The 19,784-nt window shown below is 56.9% G+C and overlaps 1 protein-coding gene across 1 annotated transcript; it reads right to left on the bottom strand.

Moving 5' to 3' along the window:
* Positions 1-600: 600 nt before the first annotated feature.
* Positions 601-15,768, bottom strand: SLC22A11 (solute carrier family 22 member 11). Its single transcript, XM_023654320.2, has 10 exons — positions 15,062-15,768; positions 14,249-14,352; positions 12,066-12,220; positions 11,794-11,962; positions 10,398-10,521; positions 8,518-8,633; positions 6,277-6,491; positions 4,879-4,987; positions 3,672-3,875; positions 601-2,372 (listed from the first exon to the last, which is right to left on the bottom strand). Exons 1-10 carry the CDS (start codon positions 15,452-15,454, stop codon positions 2,309-2,311), a joined length of 1,653 nt encoding a protein of 550 aa, XP_023510088.2. The 5' UTR covers positions 15,455-15,768; the 3' UTR covers positions 601-2,308.
* Positions 15,769-19,784: the final 4,016 nt, after the last annotated feature.

Here is a 19,784-nt window from a genome sequence, read left to right as displayed (position 1 = left end):
ATCCTTCGAGAGACTTGCTAACTTCATCTAAGTTGTCGAATTTATTGGTAAAATATTGCTCATATTATTCCTTTATCATCTTAAGTTCTGTAGGGTTTGTAGTGGTGCCTCCTCTTTTGTTTCTCATGTTGGTCACGTGTGTCTTTTCTTTTTTTCCTGAGCACTGTGGCTAGAGGCTTATACATTTTATTGATCTTCTCAAAGAACCAGCTTCAGGTTTCATTGATTTTCTTGATCATTTTCTGTCTCTCTGATTCTGCTGTTTATTGTTTCCCTTTTTCTGCTTACTTTAGGTTTAATTAGCTCTTCTTTTTCAAGTTTCTGAAGCTGAAGTGTTTGTTTTGAGCCTCTCTTCCTTTCTAATGTAAGCATTTAACGATATAAATTTTCTTCTAATGATTCTTCAGCTTCACCTCACAAATGTTGATGTGTCATTTAAAAATTTTTTCATGCAGTTCAGAGTAAAAATTCTAATTTTTTTGTGTGATTTCTTCTTTAATCCATGGATGATTTAGAAGTGTGCTGCTTAGTTTGAAGGAGTTTTCTAGATAACTCTGTTACTGATTTCTAATTTAATTCCATGGTGATTCAAGAACACACTTTGTGTGATTTGAATTCTTTTAAATTTATTACATGTGAAGTAAGGCTGGGGACCCCTAGGGGCCTGTTGGTGGGGAAAGCGTGATCTTTATCATGAGCTCCCAGATGGTTTTGATTTGAATTGTATGTGACGGCTCTGGTGTGTGTCAGATGTGAGAGAGGGGACCTGGGATGGGGAATCTAGAAGTTTCCCTGACTTGTCCAAGGAGGGTGGGCAATTGTCTAAAGGGTCTGGATCTTTGGGGAAGGATGTAACTTTATGACAGGGCTGCAGAGGGATGTGGGTGAGGGCGAGGAGCCTGGTGCTCTGGAAAGAGCCCTGGGCTGGAGTCAGGTGTGTGGCTCCGAGCACGTCATTCCATCTCTGGGCTTTAGTTTCCTCACCTCTCAAATAAGTGGTCAGACTCAACCATCCCACAATTTTACCAGCCTGGGCTGCTGCTAGCACAGGGAGGGTCTTTGCGTGAATTTGGAAAAGGCGACCCCTCGAGATAGACAAACAGCAAAAGGGTGCTCCTGTGATGTGAGGCCTAAAATCAAGGCCCAATATTACCTGCTGCCTTGACATCTGGTGCAACCAAGAGGGTCTCAAATGGCCTAACTGTGAATCCCTCCCCATTCTGTCCTGTAAGCTCCCCTAGCCAACAACACTTCTTATCAAGGGACCAGGCAGAGCTCTGTGTTCTCCCCGAGACGCAGGTTTAAGTTTCCTGCCAATGTGTGAAATTAGTCAAACAAGCCAGTCACATCCTCCTGCAGGAACCAGGAGCCACCCCACCCTCTTGATACCACAAATCCTGCCCCCCACGGCCCCTGGTGGTTCACTCTGTTCTTGCGAGCAACCCCCTCATGACCCTGCAGGGCGTGTGGTGTCATCCTCCCTTGGGCTGTGATTAATAAACTGCAGTCCCTGTCATCTGTGCAGTGCTAGATGTCGTGTGTTAGGCCATCCCTATATCCACAGGCAGGAAGCCCTCCCTCAGCAATGGGGTAAATGGGAGGTAATGAAAACAACCCCTTTCTTGGAATGAACACAGCCCCCGTTAGGGTAAGTGTCTGGGCCAGTGTAGCCTGGGCTGGATTTGGCCCCCACATGCCTCCTTAGCTGGTGCCTTGGGGCAGGGCACAACCTAGACACTGGCACCTGGCAGCTCTGTTAGCCGGTTCTATTTGTTGGACTCTGCGCTGTGGTAAGATCCGTTCACCCTACCACCCACCATGGGAGGCAGTTTCCATGATCGTTCCCTTTTACAGATGAGGACTCTATCAGTGGTGGGGGACAGATCAGCATCCAGTTCTGTCTGGATCCCACCCTCTCTGTCCTATGATCCCGTCTGGAAGCTCAGAGGTGAGTAACCTGCAGCAGAGGTTCTGTGAAGTGAGTTGGGGGGCTGGCTGGGTGAATGTGTGAAGCTGTGAGCCTGGCAGGGAAGGAAGAGGGCCCATCTTGTTAACGAGGTGGACCTGAGGGCAGTCAGGCTGGGCATGGCTGTCTGCAGTGGGCTCCTGTAGAGCTGAGGTGGGTGGAGAGTCTGACCAGGTTAGGGAGGACAGTAGATGGCGACACTGCCCACTCAGCCATGCCTGCCCAGCCCCTGCTACACCAGACCCTCAAGGCTTCCCCAATCACTCCCACCCTCTGATTGGCGAAGCGGCAATTCCCTCTGTTGGGATCTTTAGCCAAAGGGGCTCCACGCAGGCAGTATTTCTAGAACCAGGTGCTTTCTCTGATGATCTCCTCTCGCTGGGCACCACTGGCTGGTGCTGATGTCCTAGAATAATCAAAAGAGAGAGCAGTGATGTGTGGTGAAATGGCTGCACATTTGAGGTGTGGAGGGCAGAAGTGGGGGTCAAGTCTTATGGGAGTATAAACTCTATGAGAAGAGGGTTTCATTTACCACTGTGTACCCAAAGCATAGGACAGTGCCTGAAACATAGCGGATACACAACAAAAATGGATTAAATGAAAGAGTAAATTAAGTCCCAGCTTCCCCACTTCTCAGCTGAGTGTCCTTAGGCCAGTTACATAACGTCTCTGCGTCTCCATTGCCTTGACAGTGAAACTGGACATAACAGCAGCTTGCGGGGTTGTTGTCTGAATTAAATAAGATGCTATATTAAAACGATAAAGGCTCACCCAGCATCCGCTGTTATTGTTACTATTATCATGACCTTGGTTCCCGTTCCAAAGCGCTCAATTACACACCGCGCAGCACTCTGGGAGCACGTGGGGCCGGCCGGGCGCTGGCCTTGGTGCTGAAATACAATCGCTCACTTAAACCTGAAAACAACTCTTTGAGCTAGGCTGGATTTTTTTTTTTTTTTTGCTTGCTTGCTTTTTGTTCAGTTTTTAAACTTTTTTACATCCATTTTACAAATGAAGAAGTGGGAATATAGAGGTTATTCTGGGTATAGAATAAAGTTGAGGCAGCTTCCCTCATTTCTATTCTCTCAAAAGAACATATGTGAGGGAAGCAGAGCCCTGGAGGGTCTGAGACAAGGCACCTGTTAATCTGTCCAGGCCTGGAATTCTTTGTGGGAAGATTTAACTGGGGTGGTTGAGGCTGTCTCTCTCTTCTTGGGTCAGTTTTGGTAAGAGTGGTCAGTAACTTGCTCAAGGAGGTAGCGATTCGGTCCCAGGAAGTCTGGCTGCAGAGCTTGGGCTCTTGACCGTGACATTTTCCCGCCTAAGGCACAGTCACCTTCTACCCGTAAAACCTCGAATATGTCACTTCACCTCTCTGAGCCTCTGGTAAGTGTGGATGGCAATAGTCTCTGCCTGGCAGAGTTGTAGCAATGATTAAATGGCTTCAGAAACGCAAGCCTTGATACCCTACTTGCTCCGCCCTCAGTGTGGCATTGGAACGCTGTGAGCACTCCAGCTCTAGCTGCTCATGTCATCGCCACGACAAGCCCAGCCCAGTTCCTGCCCTCTCCACCCAGCAGGTCTCCCGGGCCCTTGAGTTCTCCTGTCCCAGGGCTCTGGGTGGACCAGCCGCCACATCTGCAGCTCCGCCCATCTACACCCTGAAAGCTGAGTGCCCCTCCCAGAGCAGCCGTGGGTCACTCACTGGCTCTCCAGGTCCTGGATGGTGTCAGGGAGTGGAAGTCCCCGGGTCTCTGGGAGGAAGAGCACGATGAGGCTGGCAGCGATGGAGATGACACCGTAGGAGATGGGGGGCAGCAGGGGCAGGGCCTGGCGGGTCATCATGATCAGGGGGCCAATCACAGCCCCCAGCCGACCTGCTGACTGCAGGAAGCCATCTGCGGTCATCCTGTGGGCAGAGGGAAGGGCCCGGACCCTTGTCACACCTGCCACTTTGGAGGGGGTCTTTATCAGAGGAGGGGCTGTTGGGCTGGGCCAGGGGACGCAGGGGAGGGAAAGCTGGGCCGAAGGAGCTGCCCTCCTCAAGGTCTCCCCAACGCCACCTCCCCCATGGAGTCCACATAGATTTTCCCATCCAGAGGGGGCCTCTGCTTCCTGAGAACATCAAGAGTCCTTTGTGGGAACTCTCTAGGGCCCACTCCATTCTCCCCAGTCTAGGTCATTTGGGGGCTCCTCCTAGGCCACTGAGTTCCCAGCTTGGCTTCCTATGTAGCATCAACAAAATCAATAAACATGTGTCAGAAAAAAATGAATGAAAGAATGGACAAGCGAGTGATTGAAGGAAAGAGCACTGGGCTAGGCCTCCAGGGATCTGGGATCCAGTCCCCTCCTTCTACTGAGTGAGTCCTTCGCCACCCCAAGCCTCAGTTTACCCAACTGTCCAATGCAGGGGTGGTCTAATTCAAGACCACTGGTTTTCCATCCCTGTCCCATGGAGACCTTGGGCTCCAAGGCTGTGATCGGGGCTCTCTTGGGGCAGGGAGGGGGGCAGTGGGAAGCAAGTGGGGGGAGGTCCCCACTACACCAGGGCAGCTCTCATTCTCCTTCCCAGAGTTCTTATAAGATTTCTCCTGGACAGAGTGTTCTGTGTCTCAAAACAGCTTCTAGTCACAGGCTTAGAGGGCTGCTGAGGGCCCCCTGTACCGCTGCCTTCTGAGTCTGGACTCTTGGGGAGGCCCTGGCCTAGGATGTGCCTTTGGGGGAAGGCCAGCTGGGGCCAGCTGCTCAATTCCATGTCGGCGCTGGGTCCCCCTTGCCCTCTGCTGTGTATCCATCAGTCCCCAGCTCCTCTCTGCCCTCCCCATGGGCCCTCCCAGGGGCATCGCCTTCTACCCCCAGCCGTCGGGTCTCCAAGCCCCCCACCCCGGGGCACAGCCTGCAGCCCAGCCTACCGCAGCGGAGTTGGGAAGAGCTCAGGCTTGTAGATGGTTAGGCATGTCAAGCTTACACCAAAACATCCCTTTCCCAGCACGGCAAAGACCACACGCAGGGGCTGCAAGCCTGGGCAGAGGAAAGGGTGAGAGCGGGGTCTGCTCAAGAGGGTCTTCAGGAAGTGAAGGAGCTGAGTTCTCCCACATGGCTTCCTTAGGCTGAACCCAGATCCCTGGCAGTGCTGACTCAGTACCAGGCTGCCCAGGGCCTGTGGCACAGGAAGACATCACAGTAGGTGGGCTGGGGAGTTGGATGCAGGGCCAGAACCCAGGGAGGTGTGGGATGGGTGAGCATGGGGCAGCTGAGGGTAGACTCGAGGCCTGCCCCCTACACTGTGGCTGTGCCAGGGCTCCTTGGGTCCTGAGGAAACTCCATCTCGTGAAGGAGAGGGTCACGCTGGGCCCTGCCCACAACAGAGGCCCTGGGGTGCCCAGGTACCAGAAGCTTCTTGCTGCTGCACACCCTGCCTGGGGACCCCTGGCTTTCACAGGGAGCAAGTGGGTGGATGGCAGAAGCCCTAGCCAGGAAGCCGAGGTCCGGGTCACACTCTAGCCATGAGCCTGGGTCTCAGTTTCCCCTTCCCACTTGTTGTTATGAAGAGTCTTATAAACTGTCAAGTGCTCGTCCCAGACATTTTTCTGAGTGCTGCATCTTGCTCAGAGTTTGGGCTCACAGCTGGCCCTTGATCCTCACTCAGTCTCTCTGGGCTGTTGGTTGTCCCTCTGCCAACCTCCTGGCTTTGCTGCCATCACAGGACACATGTCCTTGCCCCTCCTTTAGCCTCCCGCCTTGAGCAATAAAAGGAGACATGGGGAGGGTTTCCGGGGTTTTACAGCCTCATTCCGAAAGAAGAGGAAGACAAGGGCCCTCGGCAGCCGCCCCAGCTCTCTGCACGCGAATGCCTCTTGCTTTCTTACCAAGGGAGAAGAAGGCACCACACTCTTGGCTTCATGCCTTTCCTGCCTCCCTTCCAGCGACCTAAAGCCCAACCTGAATATGAGAAGCTTTCCCAGCCCTCCCTCCCATCACGGGCTCCAGCCTCAGGCTTTAAGTGTGGTCCAAGCCCTGGCTCATCGCTTGCTAGCTGACCTTGGGCACCTGGCTTCACCTCTCTGAACCTCAATTGCTTCAGGAAAATGGGTGGCGGGCTGGTTGAGGGAACTGGATTCCTGCGATGATGCTACAAATGTTGCGAGAGTAATGGACTTGGGCAGAGCCGGGCACAGGGGGCCCCTGCCCATCCTCGGGGCCAGAGGAGAGGAAGGAGCCAGCCGGATGAGGGCAGTGGGGTGGGCTGGAAGCAAGAGCCCCAAGCTGTCAGCAGCTCAGCCCACCCTTCTGGGCTTCCCTGGCCTCACCCTGTGGGACCAGTACGTTGGCCAGGATGGAGAGGCCAGCCATGGTCAGGAAGCTGGCCAGGGTCACGCGGCGGCCGAAGAACCGGAGAAATAAGGTGGTGGTGCCCCGGCCCAGGAAGTCCACGGCTCCGAAGAGGACCTGGAGGAGGAAGATGTCACTCCCCAGTCTCTGCAGGTCGAGGACCAGCCCGTAGTAGGAGAGCATTACGGCGAATCTGCAGGACAAAGCCAGAAGTCGGGTCCGCGCCCCACAGAGAACAGGGCACCCTTCAGCATCGCCTCACACCAGGGCCGTCCCTGGAGAGCACACCCAACCCTGAGCTCATGGCCGCCAGACCCCGAGAAGCCTGTCGAACGCAGGATGCGTCTCCCCAGGGTCAGGCTGCCAGGACAGGGCGAGGAGGGCAGTGGCCTCATCCATTCCGCATACGGGCCTTGGGAATTGGCCTCGGTGGGTGGGGCATCGCCCCTTAGGCTCCCTGGCCACCAACCAGCCAGAAGACTGGCCAGCCTCTCTGGCCAGACAGGGGCCCTGTGGGTCGCGCAGCTGCCCCTTCAGCTCCAGCTCCCAGTCACAGCCAGGATCCGTGATCTGGCCCTGCACCGCTAGCCGTGAACCGGGCGAGTCCCTGCCCCTCTCTGGATGCCAGTTTCTTTGCCTTAAAACATGGGATTAATAACCGAACGGGATCTCGGTGGGGGGCGCTGGGCTGTGCCCCCTTCAGGATGGAAAGTCTTATTTCCCCAGGCCCTGGGAGTGCTGGCCCTCCGCTGAGGAGAGCATCCACAGCTGGTCTACTCCTGCCAGGGGGACGACTCAGAAGGGCCACCCCAGCTTGCAGGTCCCCGTGGGTCGGCTGGGGCCTCGATGCGACGGCATCACTGTGACTCTCCCCTCGCCATCCTGTTTCCTCTCCTCCCCTCCCCCACGCTTCCACAGGAGATGGTCCCAAGGGCCATTTCTAAGGAACTTTCTGCTCCCTGACCTCCACCTCAGAGTCTGCTTCCCTGGGGACCCCCTGCCACAGACTCCTGCGTAGCTGAATTTGCAGGAGCTGAATTTTCAAAGCTTGGAGATGGAATTTGGATCCACAAGTGGCCACAGTGTGGAGTCCTCTCCATCACTTTCCGAATCCGTCCCCATCCCCGCTTCACCCGGATGCTCTTCCCAGCGACACCCAATTGCTGCACCCAATAGACACCTTAGGCCACCGGCCACCAGGTGCGAGTCAGGCTGCAATTCTTGCAGAAAGCACAGTGTTGCCTAAAGCTTGGGAAAGTGACGTGGGAAAACGCCTGGGGCTCAAAGTGGCCGACACATGAGGATCCAGAGGCTTCGCTGGTAACAACTGGGTTAACAGTCAAAGACAAGAAACCCCCAAGGTGAGCTCCTTCCCAGCCTGAGATTTGAATAACAAAGGATGCAGGGCAGCCCCTGGGAGAACTGAGGAAGCCTTCCAGGCGTTTGAAGTAATGGCCCGGGATAGTGGGGCACTCCTAATTTATCAGAAGTAACTTAAACTAAAAAAAAAAAAAGCATTTGATCCATTCTTTGTTCTAAGATGTAGCAAATATTTGCTATTATAACCCATACGTGGTTAAATATAGCCTAAAATAAAGGATTTCTAATCTTTAGTTTTGTCTCAAGATCCAGCCCCAGTCAAACCCGGCTCGCACTTTTTAACACGTTCCTCCCCAAGTCGCTTGACCTGCATTTGTTTGAAGAGGACTTTTCCTGGTCCTAGGTGCCCTTGGGTGCTGAGACAGGGCTTCCCTGGGAGTCTATGCTCAAGGGGGGCCTGGCGGGGACAGAGCTGGGCAAGGAGGTGGCTCAGCCCAGGTCAAGTGCCTGCTACCTGCCCCTCTGGGCCCCGCTTTTGCCATCTATAAAGTGGGGGTGCAGATGAACCTGTCTCTCGGGGTTGCTCCGAGGGGTGGGTGGGTGGTCAGCACCTGGTCAGCCCCCTAGGAGTGTGGCCGTTAGGGTGAGTCCAATGCTGATGAGCCCTGGTCCTCTTCAGCCATTGCCAGTCCCTCGTCTCGCTTCCTGCACGAGCCGGCCTCTCCAGGCCATGTCTGCACATCCACCCTCTCGCCCACCTGCCAGGACCCCTGCCTCCTGAGGCGGCTGCCTGTCCCTGCCAGAAATGCACCCCACGAGGCCTGTAAGGGACCGTTTTCCCCATGGGCCCCCCTCCCTCCCCAGCGCCATCTCCAGGAAGGATCACTGGGATGGCGTACTGCACCACGAAGAGACTCAAGCTTCTCCAGCACAGCACGGGCACGCGGAACAGGTCCAGCACCGACTGGCGGGCCCTCGCGGAGGCCACCTCCTCCTCCATGCTGGACATCAGCACCTCCGGGGAGAACAGGGGCACAGTGAGAGTCGGGGCGGTGGCCCTGCCCATCCCCACACCGGGGACGGGGTCCAGGTGGGCAGAGTGATGGGGGAGCCTGGCCTTGGAGACTGGAGAGTCCGGGGGACAGGGGCAGAGATGGCCCCCTGGCTGAGCTCTCTTCTGCAGACCTGGCCCACCTCCTCCAAGCCAGGGAGCAGGTCTTGTGTCCAGTTCTGGCCGCCTGAGCTGTGGGCTGCAGCTGCTCTTGGCAGTTGCCACCAGAGCCCCACCATCCCTCCTCATTCCTCATGGCTGGCATCAGGGCACCCCCACTCCACCACGCTGGCCCCTCACTGCTCCCCAAGGGCCCATCCAGTCTCCTCCTGCACCTCTCGGCTTTGCCTGCCCTGTGCTCAGCTCAGTCTTGATCAGCAATAGCTTGCCTCCTCCTGGAAGCCTTCCCGGATCCTCTCGCCCCCGGAGAGGATCTGTGTCCTCTAGTCTCTGGCCACACATCCTCCCACACCTACTTCCTCAAAATGGCTACCTTCAAATATACACATCCTCTTTCCCCAAATACACTGAGAAGCCCCATGAGGTTCGTGTGCAATATCTGTGGATTAAGGTAGTGGATAACGGAGGTGGTGAGGTGGGTGTGGGGTCGATGTTGATAATAGTTAGATTGCTGTTATTGGTAACGTTGGTAATGGTGGTGAAGGTGATGACGTGTTGACGGTGTTTTGTAGAGATACTGATAGTGATGTTAGTGATGGTATTAGTGATGCTAGTAGTGATGAAGATGAACCGATTGTGGTGATGCTGCTCGTGGAGGTGATGGTGGTGAGGGTGATAGTGGGCGTGAGGATAGGTGTAATGCTGTTGACAATGGTGTTGGTATTAGTGGTATTGTTATTATTGGTGGTAGTGATGGTAGTGGTGTTGTGTAGAAATGATGATAGTGGTGGTGACAGCAGGCATAGCGGAGGTGGGAATAGTGTTGATGGTGGTCATAATGATGGTGGTGATGAGAACGTTGGTAGTGATGATGGTGGTGGAGATGGTAGAGATGATGGTAGTGATGAAGATGGTGATGGTGGTGGTGTGATGATGGTGATAATGGTGGTAGTGATGATCATAGTGATGGTGTTGGCGGAGATGGTTATGAGGATGGTGGTGGTGATGACAGTGGTGGAGATGGTGGTGCTGATGGTGGTGATGATGGTGGTGGAGATGGTGGTGATGGTGGTGGTGATGATGTTGGTGATCATGGTGGTGGAGACGGTGGTGATCATGGTGGTGGAGACGGTGGTGATGATGGTGGTGGAGATGGTGGTGATGATGGTGGTAGAGATGGTGGTGTTGAAGATGGTGATGATGATGACGGTGATGGTATTGGTAGAGATGGTGGTGATGAGGATGGTGATGAGGATGGTGATAATGGTGGTAGTGAGGATCATAGTGATGATGTTGGTGGAGATGGTGGTGATGATGGTGGTGGTGATGACAGTGGTGGAGATGATGGTGAGGATGGTGGTGAGGATGGTGGTAGTGATGATGATAAAGATGGTGATGGTGGTGGTGATGATGTTGGTGGAGATGATGGTGAGGATGGTGGTGGTGATGACGATAAAGATGGTGATGGTGGTGATGACGATGGATATGGTGATGGTGGTGGTGGTGAAGTGGGTAGTGGTGCGGTTGGTGATAACACCGATAATACATCAGCACGTGTTCTTTCCCGGTCATATCCCACACTCTGGGACACGAACAGTGGCATCTCACCTCTGTGGTCAGTGTCTTTCTGGCTTCCTTGCGGCCATTTATCCTGGCCACCTTTCTGAGTTCCTGAAGCGCTTGGTCTGGTTTGCCCGTGATAATCAGCCACCGGGCAGACTCTGGCAGCCACCTGTTAAGGAAGCAGGCATTTGGCCTGGTCCTTGCTCTCCTATGCGTTCTGGGTGCTCCCCCCAGGTCAGGGGAGGGGGTGGGGGGCAGCAGACCCTCCAGCTGCAATGGGAGTGAGGAGAAGGCAGCTGCTTCTCCCTCTGTACCGCTAAAGCCAGGCTGGAAGAGGGACAGTCCTTGACGGTTTCAGAACAAAGATGAGCCCTGATGCCTGCCCACCCTCTTTGCCTGCTCCCCACCGTGCAGCCCCATCTGGCTTCCTGGCTGCCAGAAGCCTGCCAGCCCGAACCTCTCCTACAGCCAGCACACTGGCTGCCTGGACATGGGGCAATTCGGGGGCCATTTCTATGACAAAAAGCTCACATCATGCTGATTTTTTTCTAAAACATCCCCAGCTGAAACCAAGTGGTTTTATAAAAGTCTCTGCTTCTCCCCGGCCTCAGGGACAGGTGGACAGAAAGAAGCAGCTCCCTGGGGGAAGGGACAGAGTTTTCCCCGCCCACAGGAACTCAGCCCTGCCGGCAGAGAAGTCAAGAACTTCCAGAGGTTAAAAGAGCCAGCCTGCCTGGGCTCAAACCCTGCCTCAGGCGCTCACCAGCTGTGTGGCCTTGGGCAAGTCACTGAACCTCTGTGGGCCTCAATCCCTCAACTGAATATGGCCATAATGCTATTGTCTTCCTCATTAGAAGTGTTAATATACACCTGGTGTTACAGTAGCACCTGGGATGCACCCAGTTCATGCTAGGGTGTCCTAATAAATATAATTATGGGATGTCTTCCTCCTCACTTACTCATCCTGTTGATACAATAAAACTCTGTGGTCAGTGGCTTTTGGTCTGTTCCATTTGCTGATGTGTCCCCAGTGCCTAAGGCCATGTCTGGCATGGGGCAGGAGGGCAGTAAATATTTCCATGCCCCGTGCTGGGTCTCACTGACTCAGGTGCCCACAGGCCGGACGAGTGAGGGGAAGGAGGGAGGTGGTGGAGTAGGTGTCGACGTGGGGAGGGACGGCGCCCTCAGCCTCAGCCCCAGAAGCCAGTGGGCTGGATGGGAACCTCCGACCTCCAGCTAAAATGCCCACCCTGGAACTCTGAAGCCCCAGGATGTCTCTCCCCAGGGAGGGCTCTGGTCGTGTCTGTCCCTTCCGTGGCTCTCGGCATCTTGGGAGCCATGGCCAGCCAGGATGGCGGGGGTAGGGGGCCCCCTCTCCCCCCGGTCTCCCTCTCATGCAGGAATATTCTCCCCAAGGGAAAAGGCCCCACACTGTACCGACCAGGATGTCAGGAAGGTGGCAAACATGGGCACTGACACGGCCAGCTGGAGGGTTCGCCAGTCCCGCAGGAAGAAGGCCAGGCCACCCAGGGCTGTCTGGCCCAAGCTGTAGGTGCATCCCAAGATCGTCAGGGTGACAGCCCTCCTGCGGGTAGTGGTCCACTCTGCCACTGGAGGACGATGCAGACGCACGCCGGTGAGGGCCCCATGCGGCGGCCTCGGGCCCCCTCCTCCCCACACCCGTGGCGGGAGCAGGCCAAGCGAGGGACTCACTGAGTGTTGCTGAGGTCAGGATGATGCCAGCCAGCCCAAAGGCACTCAAAAATCGGAGGGTGCAGTAGACGAGGAAGCTGGGGGCAAAGATGGTGCTGGTGCTGGCCACGGCCATCTGCAGGCTGCACCAGCAGAGAAGTGGCTTCCGCCCCAACCTGTTTCAGGAGGAGACACCGTGGGGGCCTGGAGAGGGGCCCTAGGGACGTGCGCATGGAGGCGGGTGCCCGCCCTCGGAGGGTTCTAGAAAGCGGGGGGCGCCGGCTGGAGCCCAGCATCTCGCCGCATCCCCCCCACCTCCTTCCAGGAACGCCCAGGAGTGTGTTGAGATGGCACCTGCTGTAAACAGGGCGGACGCCTTGCTCTCAGCGGGCAGCATAGCCACACGGTCAAGAATGGCTTTGGCCTCGGATGCCTTGGTTCGAGTCCAGGTCTGCCCTTCCTGGGTGACCTTGGGCACGTGGTTCAATGTCTCTGAGCCACAGTTTCCCCATCTGCAAATTGGGCGTCTTCCTGATGACATGCCTCACAGGGTTGTCGTGAAAAGCAAGACAGTGTGCGAGGGGATGGGTGTAGCCAGGAGGCTCAGTGAGCATGGCCTTGGGCAAGCCAGCCAGCTCCTCACCTGTGTGTGCATGGAGACGGGGTCCCAGGAGACCATGCAGCAGGGCCCCCAGCACGCACTCCCTCTGCACTGCCGCCCCGAGGCCAGCTTAGCTTGCACCGCTGCAGCATTTAGCTAAAGGATGTGTTGGTCAGTGGGAGAGATGTGGGCAAACCTCGGCCTGGCCTGTGTGAGCAGTGCCCGGGAGCAAGGACCTGGCCCAGACCCGGCCCATGCTCCGTATGTCATCAACCCGCTTAACCATCACAACAACCCCACAGGGGGGTGCTAGGGCCCCCACTTCCTGGAGGAAACTGAGGCACAGAGAAGCACCAACCTGTCTTCCAGGAAGCTAGGATATGCAAGGCAGGGTTGCAGACCCAGAGCCTGCATTGCCGGGAGAAAGTCGGGAAGAATTGAGCCATTCATGAAATAATGCTGGAGCATGTGCCCCTGCCTTCCGGCAGCCCCGTCTCGGGGGACACAATGAATGAGCGAGCACGTGAGTGAGCAGGTGCCGTCACAGTTAGGTGCTGTGATGAGGAGAGCAGGCAGAGCCGTGGGACCCTCGGGACCCAAGGCCAGCAGGGTCTCCAGCTCAAGGCCAGGAAGGCCTCTTGGAGGAGGCTACCGCCATGGAACTCTGCGGCCGAGCACTGGCAGGGCTGCTTCAGAAGGGGTTGTTGTGACTTCAGGGGAGGAGCCAAGTGTCTGGCGGGGTGGGCGGGGACCAGTGGGCTGGCAGAGACTGTCCTCTGGGGCGGCGGGGCCCCAGAGGACCTCGGGCTGGGCATCAACCAGACCCACATTCCAGGCTTTGCAAAGTCACTCTGCGCACTGCAGCATGAGGGACGGCCACCGCCGAGGGGAGGCAGGGGACCCGCGAGGAGGCCTGGCCTGCCAGGGGGGAGATGGTGGTGGCTTGGACAAGAGGACAGCATGGAGGAGGGGTGTGGGGTTGAGAGTTGGAGAGCCGTGGTCCATGTGGGGAGCCCCCAGTGGAAACCCCAAGTAGGAGGTGGGTTCCCGAGAGGAGGGGCGCGATGTGGATGTTCTCAGCTCTGGAGGGCGGTACCTCCCACAGGAGGAGCACACAAAGGGAGCAGAGAAGGTTCTGGACTAGGTCCTGGGTGCTCCACCCCAGGAGGGGTTCCAGGGGGAGGAGGGGGAGGAGGGAGAGAGTATTTCTGTTTCATAGCGTGTCATGTACTTGGAGTTAAAAGAAAGAGGGGTCTGTCTCTGCCCAGAAGATGTTCAGCCCCCTGAGGTCAGAGGCTGCACAGAGCCTGGTACACAGTAGGTATTCAATAAAGGCTGGTGCAATCGCTGAAGGAGGTAGTGTTGCGGACAGAGCAAGTGTTCAGGGCAATTTCCCTCGGCACAGTCTAACCCGACATTGAGGTTTGGATGTTGAGTTCTTGGGTGTCACTGACCCCTGGAGACCTGGGACTCCTGGCCAGAACCCGGACCAAGGGAACCCCCTCTTAGGGAACACGGCCGTTCATTTGGCATTTCTGTGCTTCTGTCCCCACGACGCTCAGTCTGCGCTGAAGGAGCCAGGTCGGGGTGCGGAGGTACTCACCAGTAGGAGAGGAGGCCGCAGGCAAAGGATCCCACCAGGACCCCAGCCATGAAGATGGACTGGCCCAGGGGCTTCAGGCCCTGGTTGTCACACACCAGGCCCCACTGGAAGAGAAGGAAGTCCGTGACAGCCTGGCTCGGGGGATATGGAACAGCATGGCCAGGGCAGCAGAGAGAGGTCCCTGTCAGGACGCTTGGTCAGCCTGGCTCCTGGGGTCTGGCCACCCACAATGGGGTCCCCAGATACCCAGGGCCAGGCGACAGAGGTGGAAGGTGTGTGCTGGCAGCCAGCTGCACGGCACGAATGTAACACAACTCAGCTCTGAGTCAACAGGGAGATACCCGTCCCAGGTGGACGGTGGGGGGGCAGTGGCAGGCGGTGGTCAAACCACAGGGCTGGGATTCTAACTCTGCTGGCTCCTGGCAGGTGGACCCGGGCAGTCCCTGGCCCTGGCTGAGCCTGCGTTCTGTCCAGAAGGGGGCCTTGCCAGTGCTCCTCTCTTGGGGCCAGGAGGCTGAGCACATGTCACTGGGACCTCTTCAGTGCCTCCCACCCAGGGCCGGGCAACCGGCACCTGAACATCCCCCCAAGTTGACTGATTCCGAATTTGCCAGAAGGTAAGTTCCTTGAAGGCTCCTGGTTCATCCTATAACCTGACCCCAGATCAGAATCCCGGCACCGTAAGCAGTTAGTAAACACACGTTGAGGGGGTGGCATATCATGGAACAGCAGTGGTGACGGGAGCAGTCTCACCTCCAGTGATGGGCGCCCGGAGGGAGGAGAGCCGTGGGGCTGGCCGCAGGAGGCCCTTACCTCGCTCACGATTGTGGAGGTGAAGGTGCTGAGGTTGTAGACCCAGCCGTCCACGCATGGCTCCGTGGCAGCCTCGCTCCAGTTAGCGGCCGTGGCATTGGGGTCCAGGAGCTGCCACTGCGGTTGGCGGAAGCGGCGACACTGGTGGGGCCCCTGGTTGGGGCCCGGGGGGATGGAGATGGTGAGGAGGGCCTCGGGGGTGAGGTTTGCAGGGGTCTCAGAGCCGTTGTCCAGCATGTGGACCCAGCAGCGGTGGCCAGGGACGGCGGCCGAGAAGTTCTCCAGGAGCAGCTGGGAGGGCAGGAGGACGGACACAAGGAGGAGCGTGAAGACCTGCAGCGTCTGGAAGAGGCCCTCGCCCCCGACCTGCTCCAGGAGCTCGGAGAACGCCATGCAGGGAGCTGCCGGCGCCCCCGGGGCGGTCTCCGGGGGCGGTCAGGGAGCCAGAGAGTGTCCCGGAGCCGCTGCAAGTGCAGGGTCCCCGGCCACCAGGGGATGTGCCCTGGCAAGCCCTCTCTGGCCGCGGCAGAGGTGGGGCAGCTGTCCAGCGACTGGTCACACCGGTCCTGAGGTGCTCAGGAGCTCCTCCTCGCCCTGTTTCAGGAGTGACCACCTGGACGCCCCACTTCTCTGGAGAGGGGACAGAGCTCACTGTGCCCCAGCTGTCTGGGACATCCGAGTGGCCCTCACTCTCCAGCACCAAGAGTGAAAGGTCAGGTTAATTTTTAAAAAGTGAGACACAATGCTGGGATGTTACTGAACGATAGTGGAGGAGGAAATATTAGCCGGGCCGGCATGTCGGGACCTCGTTAAAGTTTAACCCCAGTGCGGGCTCGCCGGCGGAGAAGCAGGTTCAGCTACCTAGAGAGGCCTCCACAGCTGCTCCCCGGCCGGCTGATAGCACCCCTAAATCTGAAACTTCCAGAACCCTCCACTTGCGGCCCTTTACTTCAGGAAACCGTTGCCCTGACCTTCACAGGTGCCAGTCGATGTCTGTCCATCCTGTGAAAGCACAGGGCTGAGGCCTGGTGGGGCCCTCCCGGCTGGGCTCCTCCGCCCTGAGGCTGTGGGGGACATGGGGATGGCCATGGGGGAAGGCCTGACCCATGGTGTTTTCCCCTTCTTGTGCATCTCCCTCTAGGCAGCACGGGGAGACCAGCTTGTCAAGACACTAGCTCCAGAAGCTTCTATTTCGAGGTTCCAGGTTCCCTTTATTACACTGCAAGTTCCCCCAGGCTGGACACCATGAACCATTTCCTGGCATCTCTTAGAAGCCCCTTGTGGGCCCAGGAGCCGAGCAGGCATGCAGATCGGGGAGGTAAGCAAAGTCACGCCTCCCTGACCCGTGTCTGACACCAGTGCAGCTTGGGGTAAGGAAGGGTGAAGCCAGCCCTCGCTCCAGCACCCCACCTGGGCTAGGCCTCTTGGTCACAGCTCCTCCAGGCACCGAGGGCTTGCTGCGTGCTGGGCTTTCTGCCAACCATGCTGCCTGCACCCGAGGATGTGAATCCACTCCTCGGGCAGCCCAGGAGAGAGGTGGTGCTGGTTCCCCCAGACAAGGAAACTGAGGCTCAGAGAGGGCAGGCAGCTTGCCCAAGGTCACACAGTGCAGTTGGGATTGGAACCACACACTGAAGCCTGAGATTTCTCCCACGCCCCTGGCCAGCTGCTGGGTGCCCTCTCGCCTGTCACAGCCCAAATCCCAGCTGGAGGCTGGAATTCAGGAATCGGGTCAGCGTTAGGGCCAGCCCAGGAGGCTAATGTCAACCCCCAGGATGGGAGAAGGAACCAGCTGAGTCAGTTCCGGAGGGACGTCTGCAGAGTTCTGGGTGCGTGGGTGAGGTGTGGGTGGGTGTCTGGACCCTGAACTTCCCAGAAGCTCCCCAGAGGGTTTGGGGAACTGGGCCAAGACGGCGCCCCGCCAGGAAGCCAAGGAACTGGAGCTCTGGGCCTGGATCTCAAAGCCAAGGCTGCTTCCTTCCTCTGCCTCTCCGGGCAGGAGCTCATTACACATTTTAAAATAGCCAGTAGACAGAGGCAGGGAGCCAGCCAACCCAAGTGACAGCGCGGGAGGCCACGAGAGAGGGGCTCCCTGGGCGTACACCAGTCCAGACAGCCCAAGGGCCGAACTTCATGTGGAAAGAATTGTGCTTCGTGCCTGTCTGAGCTCACAGGGGAGGGCCTGGACCGGGGCGTCCTCTGGAGCAGCGACCTCCCCTCTCGGGCCCTGGTCTCTGGCCTGGGGTAGGAAGTGTTGCCATGATGGTATTTCAAACCCGAGCGTGGATCAGAAACGGCAGGACTGTTGGCTAACCTGGAGTTCCCCGGGGTCTGCCACCTGGCTAGACAGGGCCCAGGAATGTGCATTGTAAAATAAGCCCCCAGGTGATTCTGCCGTCCTGGGACGCGGCCACCTGGAGAACTGCCCGGCTACAGGAGGCTGCTTGGGTGCCGGGCGTCCCGGAGAGCATCCTTTCCTCTTTCTCCTTCCTTCTTCCATCGGCTTTAAAAGATATTCTCTTCTTCCTGCCCTTTGCCTGTCACGGACGCCCCTGGTTTTTGCTTGCAGCAGAACGTCAAACCTCCCGGATTTGACAGAAGGCTCCCGGAATCTCCAACTGACTTTCCGCTTCCAGGCCAAGGAATTTTTCATCGGTATTTTTGGTTTTTCTGGGGCGGCGGGGGCAGGGCTCCGCGCGGCTGCTGCGCCACCTGGTGGTCACGCCCGGGACTGCAGCGCCCCCCGCTGTGCTCCCGGTGCCCCGGCGCCCATCCCCAGGGCTCCCGGCGCCCACCCCTTGGGGCCCCAGCGTCCATCTCCAGGGTTCCCCGGGGAGGTGGGGCGAGGAGGCATTGGGAGGGAGGCTGCAGCCCCAGATTATAGCCGCCAGGCCCTCCAGTGTGTCTCATTAAATTAATATGTACGAAGTGAACGCCCGGTTCTCCTGGAACCGGAATTACCATGGGGTTGCCTCTTCCAGCCAAGGGCTCCATCAATTAAAGCAAATTCCAGGCTCGGCTGCCAAGTGACCTCAGGCGGTTCACTTCCCTTCTCAGGCTCCAAGGTCCACAGCTTGGAGATTGGGTGGGATAATGAATGGGCCTGACAGTGAGTATTAGCCATCATCGCCGTCACCGCCACCATCATCGCCACCCTCGCACCTGACCCCTGACTCTTCCTTTTCCCTTTTCCAGTCGAAGTCACAGCATGGCGGATCCAGCTGGGCTCCGCGTATTTGGCCCCTCCCCAGAATCCTGGAAAACCAGGGCCGGGACAAAGTGCGAGTCTTTCCTTGGTTCATCCGGCAGAGGGATGGGGCTCCGCCAGGCCTCAGGTCCTTGACTCCAGTTTCAATCCTTTTTCCGCTAAACCTGTGAGAAGAGGCCCAATGATCCGTCAAAAGTCAGAAACAGTCACCACCAAGGGTCGGATCATCTCCGCGGTCTAGAGAACAGGCCCCAGCACACGGCTGGGGGGGGGGGGGGGGCTCGCACCTCCCCGCCCCCCCACCTCCTCCTCGAGGGCAGAACTTTGGGCATTTCCCCCAATAACACCACAAATTTAAGGCACTGCTTTCCTCCCTTTGGAATTCCTCCCTGCCCGGTGGCAGCTGAGATCTCCCAGGTCTGACATGTTATCAAAATTCGTCTTGGTGACTCCCCCAAGTTCACCCGGGTGCCTTTTGGGGACCAGGGAAGATGACGGGAGCCTCTTCGCTCAGTGCCCTGCTCGTCCTGCAGCATATTGTGAAAGTGACAGCATCATGTAAGGAACGGAAAGCAAGCCCTTCTCTGCCACCCTGGCCCCCACGATCACGCCCCCCTAGGAGCCCACGCTTTTTCCTACGCATTCAGAAACACGTTGACATAAATATTTATATTTAGCTGTTTTTAATTGAGAAGTTGTACGTGTCCATGGCAAAGAACCCCATGGTCCAGAAGTGTGTAAAGTGACCAGTAAAAGTCCTTCTCCCACCACCCCAACTGCCCAGAGGCACCTGCCGCCAACAATGTATATTCTTCCAGAAAAATCTTGGAGCACCTTCAAACATAAGCATTACATTTTAAAATTGTTGAGTAGGTAGTGAAGTCACCTGGTTTGAAAACAGAAAATGATCAAAAAAAGGTATCCGATGAAAAGGCTCCCCCAAGGCACCCCTTCCTCAGGGGTCCCGCCTGCCACCCCCCGAGTCACCACTTTTAGTTTCTTGTGCATCCTTCCGAATTGTCTTCCTAAAAATATAAGCAAGGGTAAATGTGCATCCTTAATTCACTCCTTTTTATGCAAAAGGTGGTTTGGCATTTTGCGTTTATTTCCCACCACAGTATGAACAGAGAACTCAGACAAGCTGTGTCATTGCTTTAAGGTGTCACTAATTCTGCTTGTTGACGTTTGATTGAGAGTTTTTCATGAATTTTCACATGTGAGATGGGGCCGTGGTTTCCTCCCTCCCTCCCTCCCTTCTCTCCCCCCTCCCTCCCTTCTCTCCTTCCTACAATCTTTGTCAGGTTTGGGCAGCAATGTTAGACTCATTTCACTGAACAAGACTTGGCTGTGTTTTCTCGCGCCCTGCCTCAGCTCCCATAAATGAGGGCTTTTCTCCCCTCTCGCCCGCCTGGACCGTCTTTTCGTGGGCCACTCTGGTTTAGCCCGCACACGCAGGAAGCCTGAGAAAGAGGTCTCAGGAGGCTCTGGGAGAAGAGGTGGTGGGAGGGGTCTGCA

Source organism: Equus caballus, chromosome 12 (assembly GCF_041296265.1).
Source record: "Equus caballus isolate H_3958 breed thoroughbred chromosome 12, TB-T2T, whole genome shotgun sequence".
Taxonomy (NCBI): Eukaryota; Metazoa; Chordata; class Mammalia; order Perissodactyla; family Equidae; genus Equus; species Equus caballus.
The sequence above is the reverse complement of the archived record's forward strand: the minus strand, read 5'-3'. Positions and strand labels throughout refer to the sequence as shown.